This window comes from Chiloscyllium punctatum, chromosome 12, assembly GCF_047496795.1.
Source record: "Chiloscyllium punctatum isolate Juve2018m chromosome 12, sChiPun1.3, whole genome shotgun sequence".
NCBI lineage: Eukaryota > Metazoa > Chordata > Chondrichthyes > Orectolobiformes > Hemiscylliidae > Chiloscyllium > Chiloscyllium punctatum.
Genome location: NC_092750.1, coordinates 28,418,961 through 28,437,216, shown reverse-complemented (window position 1 = coordinate 28,437,216; position 18,256 = coordinate 28,418,961). Strand labels below are relative to the sequence as shown.

The following is an 18,256-nucleotide window of genomic DNA, read 5'->3' as shown; positions in this document are numbered from 1 at the left end:
TTTTTTTTCTTTAAGATACACCTTAAAACCTACCTCTTTGACTAAACAGGAGCAAATTAAGCTTTACTTAATATCTCCTTTTGTAGCATGGTGTAATAATGTGTTTTATAACACGCCAGTAATTCCCCTTGGGACATTTTAGCAGTGTAGAGACCCCATATAAGTTGTTTTGTCAATCCTAGAAATAAAATTAGCTTTATACTTGTAGTTGGTCTTTTTCTTAATTGTACTTAATTTGCTTACTTGTGAAATGTGGAGATTGGTAAAAGATAACAAACAGGAAATAGTGTGAGCTTTGGGAAACAAAGCAAATCTCTGTCCCCTAAACTCACTAAGGTGATTATTTTAACATCTGTTAGACTTTAGTTTGATAAACTATCATATGTCACAGTGCAAATCTGTCAGTCAAAAAAAAATGAAACCAGTGTTTCAACTAAAGTCAAGGCACAAAAATAGTAATATGAATGATTTTGTGTTGAGAATTGGCAAGGCTATGATCAACATCATCTCTCATTGGCTTCCAGTTAGTATTTTTGCATTTGTTGAGATCATGTTGTTTTCTAATAGAATCTTTCCTTGAGGGGATTAGTTAAGTTTCTACAACAACTGGTTTTCTCTTTTAGCAAGATGTTTCAATTGTCTGTGGCAGGTTTGACATAAAAATGAGGATGTGTGCATTGTTAAACAGCACAGTTCATTTATTGCTGCTGGCCAATTTCCAAATGCCACAAGGATTTCTTTATCCAAGTAATGCAACATGTTCTTCTCAGAGTTTCAGCTTTTCAGATCCCAACTACAATAAAGTAATAAAAGAAAGCTATTTCCTCTCTACACATTCCTTTTTCATCTTGTCTTATATATTTGTTTTGTAGAAGCTTGCATTTTACTTTGCATTTTTGATGATTAATATCTCTTTGAACTCAGCAGTTACTATGTTGCCATTATATAGAAACTATTGAAGATTTTTAAGATATTTTTCATGTTGCCTATAGAGATTTTTCATGAATTACAACTGTCACTCACTTCTTTCTTGACTTTAAAAATGGATGAATTCATGGCCAACAGCTACAGGGGAATATAGATAATTATTACATTTACTTGCCATTTTCTAACAGTGCCACTAAGTCCTTTCTGAAATTGAATTTGTCTTGTAAGCTACAATACTGTAACAAATTTATGGAATGCATTTGAGACCATTATTTTCTGAGCAACATTATGAGTGACCAACCAGGGTACAGGCGACTTTAGACAAAATATTGCAATAGAAACAATTAGTAAGTATACTGTAAAGAACTCTTTGGGAATGATCTTAATATGATAAGATTTCAATGTTAATTTTCAGTGACATGATTAAATCCAAGACCAGTGTTTAAAACTCAAACAACACCAATTACAGGTATATGAGATGTAATTTGACTTTGGAAAAATTGAGAAACTAGATGCAAAGATAAAGTCACCTCCAATGTTCCAAGTTAGCCTTTGGCTGACAGAAGGAAAGAGCACTTATTTCTTCTAGTTTAAAGAATATTAAACATATACTAAGGGCCTTATCTGAAGCACTACTTAGTCTATACTCGGAACCTGCTTTGATTTTAAGACTGTACAATTGTGTGCTGCTGACTGCTTGTCTCAGGGGAGCCCTCTGTCCTCCTGATCCACAATCAATGAATGTGCTTGTTGTGATTTTTGATTGTTTTAATATGTTTTTGATATGTTTCAAACTCATTCTGTTTCTCTCTGCTTACTAAAGAAATATGGTGCAGAGTGTCACTCAGTGACTTCCTCAACTCACTTTTCCAGATAATGCTGACGGTCTCCTTTCGCCCACTATTAGGACACTAATCATTCAATTCCAGCTTCACTGAGTGTGCTGCAAAGGAGGCTGCTGAGTAAGATAAGGGCCCATATTGTTAAAGGCAAGGGAGTGGTGTGGATAGAGGATTGGCAGTCTGGCAGAAAGCAGACAGTGTGGATAAAAGAGTCCTTCTCAGGATGGCAGCTGGTGACTAGTGGTGTTCTGCAGAGTCAATGTTGGGACCACAACTTTTCATTTTATGAATTACTGATCTAGATGAAGGAATTGAAGACATTCTGGCTAAGTTTGCAGATGATACAAAGACTGGTGGAGTGACAGGTAGTATTGAGGCGGCAGGGAGGCTGCAGAAAGATTTAGATAGGTAAGGAGAGGGAGCAAAATAAAAATGGCAGATGGTATACGATGTGGTTATGCACTTTGGCAGGAAAAATAAAGGCATAGACTATTTTCTAAATGGGGAGAAAATTCAGATTTCTGAAGTGCAAAGGGAGTTAGGAGCCATAGTCCAGGATTCTCTTAAGGTAAACTTGCAGGTTGAGTCAGTAGTTAGGAAGAAAAATATAATGTTGACATTTATTTCGAGAAGACTAGAATATAAAAGCAGGGATGTACTTCTGAGGTTTTAGAAGGCTCTGGTCAGACCACATTTAGAGTATTGTGAACTATTTTAGGTCCCATATCTCTGGAAGGAGGTAGTGGCCCTGGGACAGATCCAGAGGAGATTTGATAAAAATCCCAGAAATGAAAGGTTTAACACGTGAGGAATGTTTGAGGACTCTGGGTCTATCCTCGATGGAATTTAGAAGCATGAAGGAGGATCTAATTGAAACTTAGAATACCAAATGGCCTGGACGCAGTGGACATTGGAAGGGGTTTCCATTAACAGGAAGAGACTAGGATCCGTGGGCACAGCATTTGAGTAAAGGCAAGATCCTTTAGAACAAAGACAAGGAGAAACTTCTTCAGCCAGAGTGTGGTGAATCTATAAAAGTTATTGCCACAGAAGGCTGTGGATGCCAAGTCATTGAGTACATTCAAGACAAATATAGGTTCTTGATTGCCAATGGGATCAAAGTTATGGGGAGAAAGTGGGAGAATGAGGTCGAGAAACTGATCAGCTACGATTGAATGGCAGAGCAGACTGGATATTACAATTGGCCTAATTTCTGCTTCTATATCAAAACCAGAAATTGCTGGAAAAACTCAGCAGGTCTGTCAGTATCTGTGGGAAGAATGCAGAATCTGCAAATTTTCGACTATTCTCTACGAAGGGTGCAAGGGAAAAGCCACACAATTATAGGCTGGTCAGTCTGTCTTCAGTAATGAGTAAATCATTGGAATCAATACTGAAAGAGACTTAGGGCTGAATTCATGAGGGATAGTCAGTACGGTTTTGTTAAGGGAAAGTAATTGAATTTTTTGAGGAATTAGCAAAGAGGAATGATAGAAGTGCAGGGGATGTTGCAAAAGGTTTTAGTAAGGCATTTGGCAAGATCCCACATGGCAAATGGGTCAGAAAAATAAAAGTCCATGGAATATAGGAATGTTGGAAGTTGGGCTAGTGACAGGACAAGAAGGGTATTTGGTAGTGAATTTATTTGTGCACGAAAAGGAACTTCTGATGGCATTCAGTAGGGGTCAGTGTTGGGTCTTGTGCTGTTTGTTGTGTATATTAATAATTTTGATGTAAATATAGGAGACTCAACTGGGAAACATACACATTACACAAAAATTGGTGATGTAGTTGCTAGTGAAGAGAATAGCTGTCAACTCCAGAATGACATCAATGGCTTGGTTGAGTAGATGGAAAAATGACAAATGGAATTTAATCCAGAGAAGTGTTTGGAAATGCATTTGGGAGGACAAACAAAGCTATGGAATACATAATAAACAGGAGGATGTTGAGATGGGTAGAGGTAGTGAGGGACCTTTGAGTGCATTCCCAAAAGCCCTGAAGATAGCAGGACAGGTAGTTAAACAAAGTTTATGGAATGCTTCCTTTATTGGATGAAACAAAATATAAAATCAGGGATGCAACACTGAAACTGATAAAACAATGGTTAGGCCACAGCTGGAATTATGTGTACAATTACAAGAACACAATTGCTCAGGAGAGAGTACAAAGCAAATTTACAAGAATGTTGCATTTGTCCTCTTTAAAAATCACTTTAGTCCACAAAGGTATCATATTAAAATTCCAAAACCAAGACCTGTACAACCTAGAAGGACAAGGAGAAGCAGATGCATAGGAACATCACCACTTGCAAGATTCTCTTCAAGTCACATGCCATTCTGATGTAGAACTATATTGCCATTCACACATTGTTACTGGGTCTATATCCTGGAAATCCCTTCGTTACAACATTGCCAGTATCCTTACATTCAAGGACTGCAGTGGTTCAAGGAGGCACCTCGTCCCCACCTTCTCCAGGGTAATTAGGGAAGGGCAGTAAATACTCACCTAGCTTGAAAAGCCCACACCCCATAAACAATTAAAATAAATCAGACGTTGGAACTTGAATATCCATATTTACAATGTTGACCATAACCAGAATAGGTGCTGTATGTTTTTAAATCTAAATAGTGCTGAACAGCATTAACTGGTACTAGCCTTACACAAAACCCCCCCTGGAACCCCAACCAAGGCATGCAGTAACACTCAGTGGTACAATTACTATTGGGCTCCATGCTACAATCATGAACTGCAGGTTGCGTAATATTTGCATGGTGCTTGTATCACTTTGAATGAGTGCGGGTCAATTGTACATTTGAAAACCCAGCTTCTACTGACTTACAGAAATGCCCACCAGGTATTCCTCATCCTGGTGCAAGACCCTAGTGCTTGTTTGAATATTCTTAAGCTATTCTAAGATGTGCAAGTTAGATGGATTGGCCATGGTTAATTGCCCATAATGTCCAGGGATGTGCAGGCTAGGTGGATTAGCAATGGGGAATGCAGGGTTAGAGGGAAAGTGTAGCATGGTGAGCCTGGGCGTTGGGGGCTGGGGGGGGGGGGGGGGGGGAAGGGGGCATGCTCTTTGGAGAATCAGTATGGACTTAATGTCTTGCTTCTACACTGTAGGGATTCTGTGAAAAGGAAAAGCAATAGCAGGTCAATGTATTACCAGACTGTTGCATTTTGTATGGATCTGAAAGTGTTAAACAGAAGAGAATATGAAGGAAAGGTCCTTTCAGTTTCCCTATATTCAATGGTGAAAACTGTGTCTTGCAATTATGCTGATGGTGGTCTTTTAGTGAATGCTTGATATTTGGCAGGGCCTCCTCCTATACTGTTTGTTGACCTCCCTTTAGGGTATCAGATTCTTGCGCAAGGAGAATGAAAGTGCCCTAGCCAAGTGTTTTTGACATACATGAACCTAATTACTATAGTGTAAATGATAATAGGAAGAAGCACTGTGTGGAGCGGAATAGGAGAAGACATTGTGGTGGTAGTAGTGGCATTTGAAGCACGAAATCAGAGCAGAAAGCAACTGAATTGAGGTTTGAAAGGGTCAAGGCAAAGGGAGACTTCTCCAGGGTTGTTCAGGAGGTAAGGAAGTTCTACCTTGGAGGTTTTAATAACCTGGTAAAGTTATTAAATATTGTCCATCTCTGCAGTCAGATCCTGGACAAACTGCTAATTGCTTCTTATGTCATATACACACTAATTTTCCATACTGTCCACCAACCATCTGCTTGAAAGAGATTCAGCTTTCTTGTGCTTACACAACTTCACAGAATCTCCCAGGCTGTATCTGAAAATCTTGCAGTCATCTTGGAAAGCATGCTGAACACAAAGAATGTTCCCTTCAGATCCACGGCACTTTTTTTCTGGTTTAGTCACAAACAACCCCTCTTTTACTTGTTAAGACCTATGACAACAAACATTTTCCATCTCTTATTTGCCAAGATGCACATGAAGACTGCAGGTGTTGGAGTGTTAGAGTCGAAAAGTGTAGTGCTGGAAAAAGCACAGCAAGTCAGGCAGCATCTGAGGAGCGGCGGAGTGGGGGGGTGGACATTTCAGGCATAAGCCCTTTATTCTGATGCTTCGATGTTTTCTGACCTGCTGTGCTTTTTCCAGCGCCACACTTTTCGAAGATGCATATGGGGAACTTGTTCTACATCAGCAGGTTACCTGAAACTATGAAGGGATGCAGAAATGCAGATTTCTCCCTTGCTGACTCCTCTCAGCAGTGGTCACTATCACCCTGTTCATCTTCCATCCACTCCCTGTTCGAGATGAAAATTACCCAGAGTCTTCTTTCAAATTAACTTAAATGACATGATATTACCTTCACTTACCTTCTGTTTCTGTTTTGAGAGAAACTCCTTTTGCAGATGATGTTAAAGTCTTTTTTTTCTTCATTAGTTTATTTTGTCTGAGGTGTGCACATGGTTCTTCCTCACTAAATAAGCAATCATATGACAAACTGTATGAACTTACTAAAATTCAATATACGTTTATTTATTGGAGATGAACTACTTTGTTGAATATTTATTGCACACTGCCATGATGCTTCAATTAACTATTGCACATTATATTGGACATTAGAAACAAATTTGTGTCAGACAGTTAAGCTAAATATCAAAAAAGGCTTCCTTTGAAGCCAGAATATCAGGGCTGGGATTAATTGGGACATTTTTAAGAGGTCAATTACTCTTCTTTTGAAAAAGTATAGCCTATTACTAATTCAGACAGCTTCTATAACAACCGGTCTTATATAATTTGCGGCAATGTTGCGACAAATCTCAAACAGTAGATATTACATATTAAATGTCTGTCCTCTGCTGAATAATAGGAAAAACCATACAACTGGACCTTAACAATGTCATTGCTTAACACAGGCACACTTGCCTTCCTACTTATGCTTAGCACAAAAAAAAAATGCATGGCCATCTGCTTCCTGAAAGCTGAACGACAGAACATCAAACTGCCACAGTGGCAAAAATGAGTTCAGAAGGAATGGACCACTAAATTAATGTGAAGACCACCATGAAACACATCACAGCTCCTGACATCATGAGTTAAGCGAGAAGCTGATCATAAGTTATTTCAGATGGTCTACATAAAAGTCCTGGCACAATTCCTGCAAATATTCTGAACAATTACTTTAAGTATTCGTAAAGGCACAAACAATATTATTTAGCTTTTTGGCAGAATTTACAGTTGGCATTAGAGCTTTGAATTTTGTGGCATGCTCCATGGGATGTTCAACAGATGCCATACTGATACATGCAACTTCTGGTCATGCACGATGCGTAACCAAAACATAGGGCAGGTCCCAGAATACGTAAATGAAAGGGACTGCTCAAGTAATGGACAGGAAAAATAGAACACCGTGTTCAATATAATGTAATATCAATCTAAAACCTATGGCATGTTCCGACTGCCTGAGTAGCAAACATACTATGCAAATTAATGGCCATGTCAGAAAGTAGATCTCAGACCATAAATCACAAGCACAGTATGCACATAGACCAAGGGCTTGGCCAAGCTAATTTCTCGATATGGGCCAGGGGCTACGTCCAACTACAATCCAGGGAATTGCCAACAATCAGTTCTTTAGGGCAATCACAAGCAGTTAGGGGAATCATCAGTCAGGAAGCTGCAATAACAGACTGAGGGTCTGGTCAATATATTTAGAGTCGGTTTGTTGAAGTCAGTCAGACGTCTAGGACAAACGCAATCCTGGATTTTCATGCATTGATCACTAAGGAGGGAGCAAGGTAGACTCTAGATGCAAAGGGAGGCTTATTGCCAAAAGGTGGTGGGTGTGGAGCAGAGCCACACATTGAAGAGACAAGGATGGTTAGGGAAGAATAATCAAGCTCTAAGGGTGAAATATGAAATAGTATCGGAGGCATATTAGGCTCCTGGAGAGAGATTGATAGGCATGACCATCATCGTGCCCTCCACAGAGGGGAGTGCACAAGACCATTAAGTGTAATGTTAGCACTTGGGAGCAAGGAGGAAAGTTAGAGGCAAAATTCAATGTGGTGGGTCTCCATATTACAGGTAGAAATAAACGCTACAGGTAGATGATCAACCACAATCTAGAATGGCAAACAAGGCTGCAGGGTCAACGCAGGCTCTCATATTCTTACATTCTTGTATAAAAGCCTTCAGAGAAAATCTCGCTGGTATTACTGGAAGTTGAGTTCTGGGCTATAACACAAAGCATTAAGAAATGAGTTCTATCAACTCATACTTTTTAAAAAAATATTCTGGGTTGTCTTTAGCAAATTCTTTAACATATTGATTCTGAAACTGCTTGGCCATTACAGTAAGCTCCAGTCATAACTTTGGCAGTGCTTTAGCAGAATGGCAATAAGCACTTGACAACCCACCTATGAATTTCCAATACATTCAGCCAGCAGCGGAGGCTCCACACCATCAGTACATATTTGTCATTCAGCAAAACATTAATCTCAAACATTAAGCGAACTTTGGATGCTTCCCAGGCATCCAAGGGATATGATGATATTTGGTGCTGAGGCATATTCAGTGAAATGGCCTTTTCAAATCATCATTTGAATCATTGAGGCTGAGAATTTTTTTCTGCATACACCTCCAAGCATCACATAAAAACTAACTTCGACATAGTTCATTTAAGAAAATAATAAAGAATCTATATCCAGGTACCAGTTATAGTACAGAAACACACATCAGATTTTATGTTGATATAGCTCATAGGGGACAGTATCTCATCATCAAGTCATCTTTTATTTATATGTGGAGGGTCTTTGACACTGATCCAGCATCCTCAGAGCCACTTCTTAGAGTGAACAGAAACTCTGACACATCTGTACTTATCCCTCAGCCAGGGCTCCTGATTGAGGCAACTTAACAGCCCCAATCAGAGATCTCCTATTTTATGAGTTCTATCTGGCCGACCTTGTTACAATCACTACATGTGTCACATTTTGAATATAGTTGATGTTTGTTCTTGTGTCTTTTGGTAACAGTCCCTGTTTGAAAACTCCCTCCTGTTACTTAGTGAGTACTGACATCAATTTACAATTAATATTCTCTGAGCATAAATTACAGTTTGTCAGCCCATCATTTTGACAGTTCAACTATAACGATATAATTTAATCCAGTTATCTTTGGTGAGAACAATGCTGTCAGTGCCAGCTAATCGTGGGACAGGCACTGCATCAGTCTCCTGGCAACAGTAAATCTTTGTCTGATTAAGTTGGAGGACAGAGGGTGCTGACATAGGATTCCTGGCTACTGGTGGTAGTCTGTTAATTAATGAACCAATTATCCCAGAGCATACTGCAATTCGGTACTAACTCATTGTTTAGCTGAGGTCATACAGCTTTCTCAAGCCTCTTGCAGGCCACAAGTTGCCACCAGCTTCCCAGGTAGTGCCCCTTGTTATCAGGCACTTTACAACATTCATGGTATCTGATCACTAATCAGTGGAGAAGACGGTCACTGGAAACCACCTCTTGGCTGGACCTCAACTTCTTTACCCCAACCTCTCGTATGGTTCTAATTCCACACTCACTCATTTGGTGGATGCACTGTTGGCAATTGACACCAGTCCCAAAGGTACTGACAACAATAAGAAGCTTGGAGTGACCAGTTACTCTCACTGTGCAGAATGTGTGCCATCAGGATCCTGAATCTCAGGGAAGGCCTCATAGTGGGCACTTTATACCTTTGGGCCTCCTTCATGAAACTAATAGAGGTTCCCCACTGGCTCCATGATCTGTGGGCAAGATCCTTATAGGGCCTATCAAATCCCACCCTGTGAGTGTAAAACATCTAAAGCCAAGCCCAAAGTACTGTGGTAGTAAAACACGGTGCAACTGTCTGTAAGACAAACAAAGTTCATTTCAATATTTGATTATTTTTTCATGGGGATAAAGAAATTGGTCTTTGGTGTCTTTATTGTCCAATACACATTTAACAATAGTCTTTAAAGAAAGTGAATGGCTAGTTTACCTTTGTTGTTCTTGAACATGACCAGCAGATTCTAAATGCTCAAGATTGGCTTGGTCTGATGAGGTGACAGGACCTGTGTAGCATCACAGAAAGAAGAAGGAAAAAAGAATCAATACACTTAAAAAAAAAGTGTTCAAAATAACATGATTAACAACAGCTATCAGATACAGGCTGTCATAGAAAAGCTGAAGGATGTTTAGGCCTGAGGACAGAGGCTATACAAAGAACCAGAAGGCATCAGAAGAACGAAGGCAGTATTTTTAGAACATCAGCAGAGAGAGCTGCCATCTGGGAATGCTCAAAGAGGGAATCTGGAAGAAAAGGTCTGAGGTTAAGAAGCAGTCAGTCAGGCTGAGCCTTGAATATCTGATACCACTTAATGGGGCGGGGTTGGATGGAGCGGTAATGTGGGTTTGTCACTTCTCTGTGAGGGGCATAGATCTACTGCACTGGGGGAATTACTGACATTTGGAAGCACTTGGACTTAGCCTAGGCTTCAGAAATATTCAAAGATATGAAGAAGAATTGGAATCTTGAGGTTTAGCAGCAAGTGGAAAACTGGAAATTGACAGCAATGTAGGGAGTCCTACATTTTTAAGTTACTGGAAGAGCAGGTCATTGAGTTTAACAGTGCATGCCCAAACAGCATGTTTGGGCTTTGAAGCAGTTGATGGGGAATCCTGGTGCATGCTGGTACTAGAGAAGGTAATAGTTCAGTAAGACACCTTATATTAAATGCGGAGACATGAGGAAAAAAACCACTATGGTTTCTACACACAGACTAACACAGAAATAATACTGACAGGTAAATGACTCAGCTAGAGCATACTGTCTGCAATGTGACAATAAAAGCAAATACAGAGCAAATAATATTAGCAATAATTCTGTTGCATGTTGAGCTTCCACTTTCACCAAAAAAAGAAAAGCTCAAAATTTAGAAGTTCAAAACAACATCTCAAATTAAGTATTCAAAATCCACAACCAAGTTTTCTGAAACAAGGGAAGGGTTGAGAAGGAAATCTTTTTCAAGATTTACAATGTAAGAAAGGCAACACTATAAATATTCCAATCTTTACTCAGATTATTTTACTATAGGTTTTAGTTCCATAAATGTTTTTAACCAGCATATTTTGAGATGGATAAAAAGGTGTCACCTCAAACCACAGTATTAAATCTTTGAAATAACTTTATTTGCTCAATATTTTCCCTCACTACTTAATGATAATGTCTCAAAGCATCAGGAAATCCAATCTCATGGTCGAAAAGTCAGGTTTCCTGCTACAATTATTATCTAGCTTTAAATCCTTTCAGAACTTTACATGAATTTGGTAGCTCTGCACACTTCTTAGGGTATCTGCAGGGATGCCAGCTGCTCCTGTTGCAGCCAGCTCTGAATGCCATCTTGTAAAGGGTAGCAGGAGTGCTCCTACCACTTTACTGCCATCCTGAGTCTCTGTCATGCCCATCCTCTCATCTCTCCCCTCCTCTGGCCTCCAATCCACATCCATACAATCTCCTAATGTCTTGTTCTTACACAATCGTCTGTCACATCCAATGGTCCCTGTCCAGATTGTCCTCCTAACCTAATGCTGTACAAGTAATGACAGACCATGATTTCCTCAGCATCTTCTGACAGCCCATGCAACATTGGCTCTTCCATAATGATGCACTGGGCACAGTATCAGAGCCTTAAAAATGACAACACCTGGATTTGATAGCTGCTGTGTGGTGCAGAATAATGCCAACATAACAGGTTCAATCCCAGTGATGTTTGAAATAGTTTTTGGGCCCTAGCTCCTTGCCTTGCCCGATATGACTTCATGGCATAAGAAACTCTCAGACAACAAAAACACAACATGGAGAGAGAGAGAGAGAAAATAAGGTGTCTAATGGATGGATCTCCTATTGCTTTTGCTCATTGTGAAATGTGGTGAATCAAGCAATGTAGGGATTCTTTCCACCACATTCTAGCAATAGGTGTAGAATTTCACATAACACAATTTATTATTCCACTACTAAAAGCAGAGCTCTATACACTTGCACACACAAAACCTGTGAATGTTTGAAGAGGTTCTCCCAATTCATGCTGGACATTCTGTGAAAAACATACTTGTCCAAAGTTTCTGCAAATTTGCCAAATGTGCAGCAGACAATCAAGATATGAGCTGCAGAAATTCTCTTTCATTAAGACAATTTCTGTAAATGCTTGTCAAGCTCATTAAGTGTAATTGCTTTTCAGATTACAAATCAGTATTAGGTCTGGTTGGAGATCCTTGGAGGTTTCATCACATGAACTTACAATTCCAAGTACTCTGCCCAGTAATATACCTTCTTTTTCTGATATTTTTAAACTAATCATAATTGTTTAAGGCCTTTCTTTAAGGAAAAGTAACTTTTTCACTGTCCCAATTTTTTCTCACAGTTGCTTGGAATAGTATTGAAGATTAACCTCCAATTTCTGGAAAACAGGGGACAATCCAAAAGGTTTGACAATCTTAGGTTAGTGCCCTTATTTTCTAGTCCCTTTTTAAACTATGAAAGATAATGTCAAATAAGGAGCTAAAGTATTCTGATTCCAATAATTTCCTTTTCTGGAAGAGTTCCCATTCTGAATGTGTATTAGTGTAACAGAGATCGAAGATTTAAAAAAAAAACTTTGAGAGCAACTGCGCCTGGAACAGACATTGGAAAGAAGATTTGTTAGAAACAAAACAGCAAAATTTCACCTAAGTGTGGGAGAAAGCATGTTGGGTGGTAGCTAACATGCCACTCCCACTGGTCAGAGAAGTCACAATCACACTGATGGGCAGACGAAGGAATGTATCTCACCCTATCACAGCCTTCAACACTGGAGATTCTGGTTGCCAGCCTCTCTTCAAGGTCCTAAAATCTACTGGTTGAGGCCTACTCCTCAGGGAATCCAATGGTGAGAAGCTGAATGCCACTGTTCTTCTTGGAGGTGGGGGGGGGGGTATTGCTAGGGAAGTGAGGAGACGGTCAGCGATGTTGGAGATAAGAGTGGCTTCAGACGCCATGCCCTTGCCTGCCATCTGTGCTTCCAATTGTCCTAATGATGACTAACTGAAGATGTCCTTTAACTACCACCGTTTCCTGTCTGCAGGGGGAGGTAGGTGACTGGAAAGATGACAAGCTGAGACTTTTAAGTGGCCATTGAGTACTAAAGGACTTAATTGATGGTAAATCAAGAAAATTGCCCATGGACCTTCTTACCCAGAACTTAATTGCTAGTGTGGCATGTACAGGAGTGTTGCTGTTACCAACTTGCCCAATATCTCCCTTTCTCACCACCTTTCTTGTTCCCTCTGGATAGGAGAAAACCACATCTTCTGCACTTCATCCCAAGATTCAAAGATGATGATTGTGGAATTGTATATGTTTAAGTAATGCAGGAATGTGGCATAGGGATATTAGCAGGGGACTAATACTCCAGAAACCAATACTAATGTTCTGGAAACATGTGTCTGAATCCCACCATAGTAGATTGTGCAATTTGAATTCAATAAAAATCTGGAATTATGAACTTACTATCAATTGTCATAAGCAACCATCAGTTCATTAATGTTCTTGAAGAAAAGGTATCTGCCAACCTTACCTAATCTGGTGTACTTGTAACTCCAGACCCACAGCAATATTGTTGAGTCTTAACTGCCCTCTGCACAATTAAGGATAAACTTTAAATGCTCACCAAACCAGTAATGCCCACAACTCATGAATGATCAAAAAATGCAATACGTATTTTAAGTCAGGTGGTAACTGTGTTTGTTCATTTTCAATTAATCCTAACTTTGCCAATGTAGTTTATAACTACCAAAATCTACTTTCCAGAATCCCTTAATAACATTGGTTATGAGATTTTCTTTTGTCTCCAATATCAACTCGAAATCTCAATCGTTAAAACCATCCTTAAGCTTGAAAAGGTTTGAAATACCAAATGTAGGGTATAACCAGCAAAATGTGAGGCACTTCCTCTTGAATGCTCAAACTTAGGGTTTTTAATAAACAGACTTATTTGCCTTGATGGTAATCTCTCCACGGTGGGTAGTGTTAAAAATTTTAAGTGCAACACAAAAATCAACCTATCCATTTTCACAACAGTGTATTTCATGGTGTCCATGTATTCTGTCATGGAGAGGAGGAAGGTGTAGTTGATATATTTAAAAGGGGACACACTGTTCAATTTATTGGTTTATTTATATGGGCTTAAGAAGCTTGACAGGGAATGGGAAGTAAGAGCTACTGGCTTGACAAATTAATGGCATTTTACATTGTGGGCCAAAATATTTTGTAGTGCTCTTCCCAGCATCTTGAAGCCACTCCTCGAACAATTGCAGCCTCCCTCTTCCCACTGCCACGATAACTGCTTGGTCCCCTCTTGACTCCGATGTCCTCACTTTCCACCTCCAGCAGATGTCATCCATTTCCCAATCTTCAAGTACCAGCCAGCCCACATTGCAATTGTAGCTGACACCTCCATCTCTCCCATCCATTCAAATTGCTGGCTTCCTCTTTCTCCTGTTTACTAGGAACCATTCCCAAGAGTATCCAGTTATGGTCTACCACTCATTTCCTGTATGGCTATTTGGCTGACCAGAAATGTAAGAGATAAATTGTAACAAATTCTTCCCTCTTAGGTGAATATGTAAAATCCTATGGCACTTATCAAAAGAACAGGGTGACACAGTGTCTGTGTGGGTAACTGTCTGTGTGGAGTTTGCACATTCTCCCCTAATCTACGTGGGTTTCCTCCGGGTGGTCTGGTTTTCTCCCACAATCCAAAGATGTGCAGGTCAAGTGAACTGGCCATGCTAAATTGCCCATAGTGTTAGGTGCATTAGTCAGAAGGAAATGGGTGTGGGTGGGATACTCTTTGGAGGGTTGACGTGGACTTGTTGGGCTAAAGGACCTGTTTCCAGGAATTTAATCTTATCTAATCTCCTGGTGCTCTAGCAAACTAGCACTCACTCACCACCAATAAAATCATTGCTGTCGTGGGATCTTAGTATGTGTCTTTTGTCTGTTGTATTTACCTACAATAAAGTAGTGACGACATGTCAAAAGTATTCCATATGGTGCAAACTACTTGAGCTATCCTGTGGTCACAAGAGATCTTATGTAAAATTGACTTATTTCTTTAAGTGCTTCACCGGAGACACTCACTGATGATGTTACCTAGCATGGTGACAAAACATTTGAAAACAAACCTTCAAGCTGAGCAAGCTAACTTACATACTGAGAATCTTTTTTTTAAGAAAAGGAAAATGAAATGTTACCTAACAGTTCATTGAGTTGCAAAAGAAAAACACCATAATCCTACCTTTAAAAAAAAGCCTTGCTATTTCCATGGGCTAAAGGGATATTTTGATATATGCTGGGCTTTCCTAGCCCTTTCATTTCGTTTAAGTACACCATCCAGCATCAACCATGACACTATCATCTGATTCTTACCTTCTCCAAGCTTTTCAGAGAGATCTTCAGGGTGTATATCATGAGTTTCTTTATAGGTTGTCAAGAGAGGACTGTCTTTTAACAGTTTTAACTGCTCCTGAACCAAATGTTTTTCTTCATCTGCCAAAAGAAAGATTAATCAGTTATTATCATTATTGTGGTGTTGTGATAATGAGTGCCTTGTTCATTTACCAAAGTACACCTTATGACAATTCTTGCCCTGACAAATTTTCTATTAAGATATGAAACAGAATTTTGTTTTCCATGTAAGGAGAGTAAATGAGAAATGCAAAATCTAACTGATGTTTTCGAGTGAATTCTTAGCCCTCGATATTGTGATTACTTTGAAGGCACAGCTAAGAAACAATTTTCACTTTAAAGCAAAATATGTTGCTGAGCCTATCTACTGGACAACCAAAGTTATTTTTCACCCATTTTGTTAATTGCAATGGAACATTAGCTAACAAAAGATATTTTATCTTTGACAGTGTTAAGATCCAGTCTATTTCTTTTTGTAAAACCCAACCACCTCACTAGAATCCTGTAAGTTCAGGTATTTAGAAATTAAAATGGACTACTAGATCCAGCACATATTAATTATAGCATTCACATATTAACATTGGCTCTATTAAAGCAAATTACATTTTTTTGTATTCAATGATTTAAGTTTTTTGTCAAATGTAGTCTCCCATTAAAAACAGATAATTATACATTAGAAACAAAACAGAAATTGCTGGAAAAACTCAGCAGATCTGGCAGTACCTAAGGGGGGAAAAGTAGAATTAACGTTTAGTTGTAGTTCTGAAGGAAGGTCACTGGACCCAAAACATTAATTCTGCTTTCTCACCACAGATGCTGCTGGACATGCTGAGTTTTTCCAGCAATTTCTGCTTTGGCTTCTGATTTCCAGCATCTGCACTTCTTTCATTAATTAGAATTTGGACATGTTCAAACAGGAGAACATCTCGCAGCCTCCTACTCACCCATATTTTTGCTCTCCATGAAAAGACGTAAAGCCTTGGGCCGATCAAACTTTGCCTTGGAGCTCACTCTATCCTTGCTGTCCCATATATGAAGTGTCATCACATAAGAGCTAAGTTTTAACAGTATTTCTTTAGTAACTGGCAGCTCCACACTATGACTGAAGACCAACCACATTTGTTCACCATCATACCATGACTTCAGAACCTACATATGTTGCAGTGAAAGGAATCAGTTTAAATATACCTTAATTGTATCTCATAGTAAAAATGCATACATTTGTAACTTTTTGACGATAATGGATAGATGGGGAAATGCTCCCTATTTTGTTATGGTATGCACAGCCTTTTTTTTGGTGTTTTTATAAAATATTTTTATTAAGAAAAAGTAGATTTTTAAATATTACAACAAATACAAAACAATGCAATTCAAAACAGTACAAAAATAGTACAAAACTAAACCCAAATAATAAAAAGAATTCCCCAACCCACCCTCCTATACGAATGTATAAACATATGTAGAAAAGTATAAAATTAAAAAACCTAAACTAGCTATTTAACTAACTAAATAAATACCTAACAACAAACAAATAAATAGTAATAACTCAGCCCAGCCAAAGAAAACACTCATATTCACAGTTCCACCTCCCTGGATATTGGACTCATGAAACACAATCATTACGGTGATATAAAAGCCCTTGTTAGTGTGGCAGATAAATCTGTGTCCAGGTATTTCAAAAAGGGTTGCCATGTCTTGTAAAAATTCTCAGTTTTGTGGTGTACCATATTTGTGAGAAAATCCAAGGGAATATGCTTCATAACAATCTTCCGCCAACCCGACAGGCCTGGGGGGTTTTCTGATATCCAACCTAGCAAGATATTCTTCCTTGCACAGAACGTAAGAATACTGAAAAGTTTTTCCTTATGCAAATCTGTAGGAAATGCAATGGGTAGGCCCAAAAGCAGCAAAATAGGGTCCTTCTCCAACCCTACACTTAAAATCCTCTCCATTGCACCCACCACAGCGCTCCAATATGTTTGAAGCCTGTCACAAGACCAAAGACAATGGGTAAGAGTACCCGTACAGACCTTGCACTTGGGACATGCAAAAGATATCCCTGGTTTAAATTTTGACAAACAGTCTGAGGCTAAGTGGACCCTGTGGGGAATCTTCAACTGTAAAGCATGGGTCCTATTGCAAATTGATAACTTCCTTGGATTCTCTCAAATATCCTCCCATGCCTCTGAAGAAACTTCAATACCCAGCTCTCTTTCCCACATCTTGCAGAGTCGATCAGACTCATCTGAGGTGGCACCCCCCAATTGGTGATATAGAGTACTGACAGAGAGTGTACTCTTAGCCCTTAGTACCCCCTCTTTCTATGTCAGATTTGTAGGGATCAGTCAAAAGTGTGTTTTTTTAAAATAAAATCCCTAACTTGAAAAAAATGAAAGAGGTCTCTATTAGGTAACTCGTACTTCCGTATTAACTGACTGAAGGACATCATTACATTTCCCTCAAATAAATCACCCATGCAAGATATACCCCTAGCTTCCCAACATTTAAATCCTGAAGCTATCATACCTGGTTGAAAACTCGACATGAGCTGAAAATGTGTTGCTGGAAAAGTGCAGCAGATCAGGCAGCATCTAAGGAGCAGGAGAATTGACATTTCGGGCATGAGTCCTTCTTCAGGCTCATGCCCGAATCGTCGATTCTCCTGCTCCTTTGATGCTGCCTGACCTGCTGCGCATTTCCAGCAACACATTTTCAGCGCTAATCTCCAGCATCTGCCGTACTCACTTTCTCCTGAAAACTTGACATACCCACTAAAGGTGTAAACAACGATATTTTGCCAATATTACTTCCCTCTGCCAAATTGCCCTCCATGCTTTAACAGTATTGATGACTATTGGATTATGGCAATATTCCCTAACTGTCCTCACTTTGTACAAAAGCAGCAAACTGCTAAGGGGGCACCTTGCCTGGGAGACTTCAATATCTGGCCATATTGAAGGAGGGTCCCCACAAACCCA

At 39.3% G+C, this 18,256-nt stretch overlaps 1 protein-coding gene across 1 annotated transcript in view; it reads right to left on the bottom strand.

Moving 5' to 3' along the window:
- cfap92 (cilia and flagella associated protein 92 (putative)) overlaps positions 1 to 18,256 on the bottom strand; it is a 79,896-nt gene that overhangs the window by 51,209 nt on the left and 10,431 nt on the right. The window contains exons 5-8 of the mRNA XM_072582210.1: positions 16,223 to 16,427; positions 15,240 to 15,359; positions 9,774 to 9,846; positions 6,122 to 6,225 (exon numbers count right to left, since the gene is read on the bottom strand). Of these exons, the coding sequence (XP_072438311.1) occupies positions 6,122 to 6,225; positions 9,774 to 9,846; positions 15,240 to 15,359; positions 16,223 to 16,427 (502 nt within the window). The remainder of the gene's footprint in view (positions 1 to 6,121; positions 6,226 to 9,773; positions 9,847 to 15,239; positions 15,360 to 16,222; positions 16,428 to 18,256) is intronic.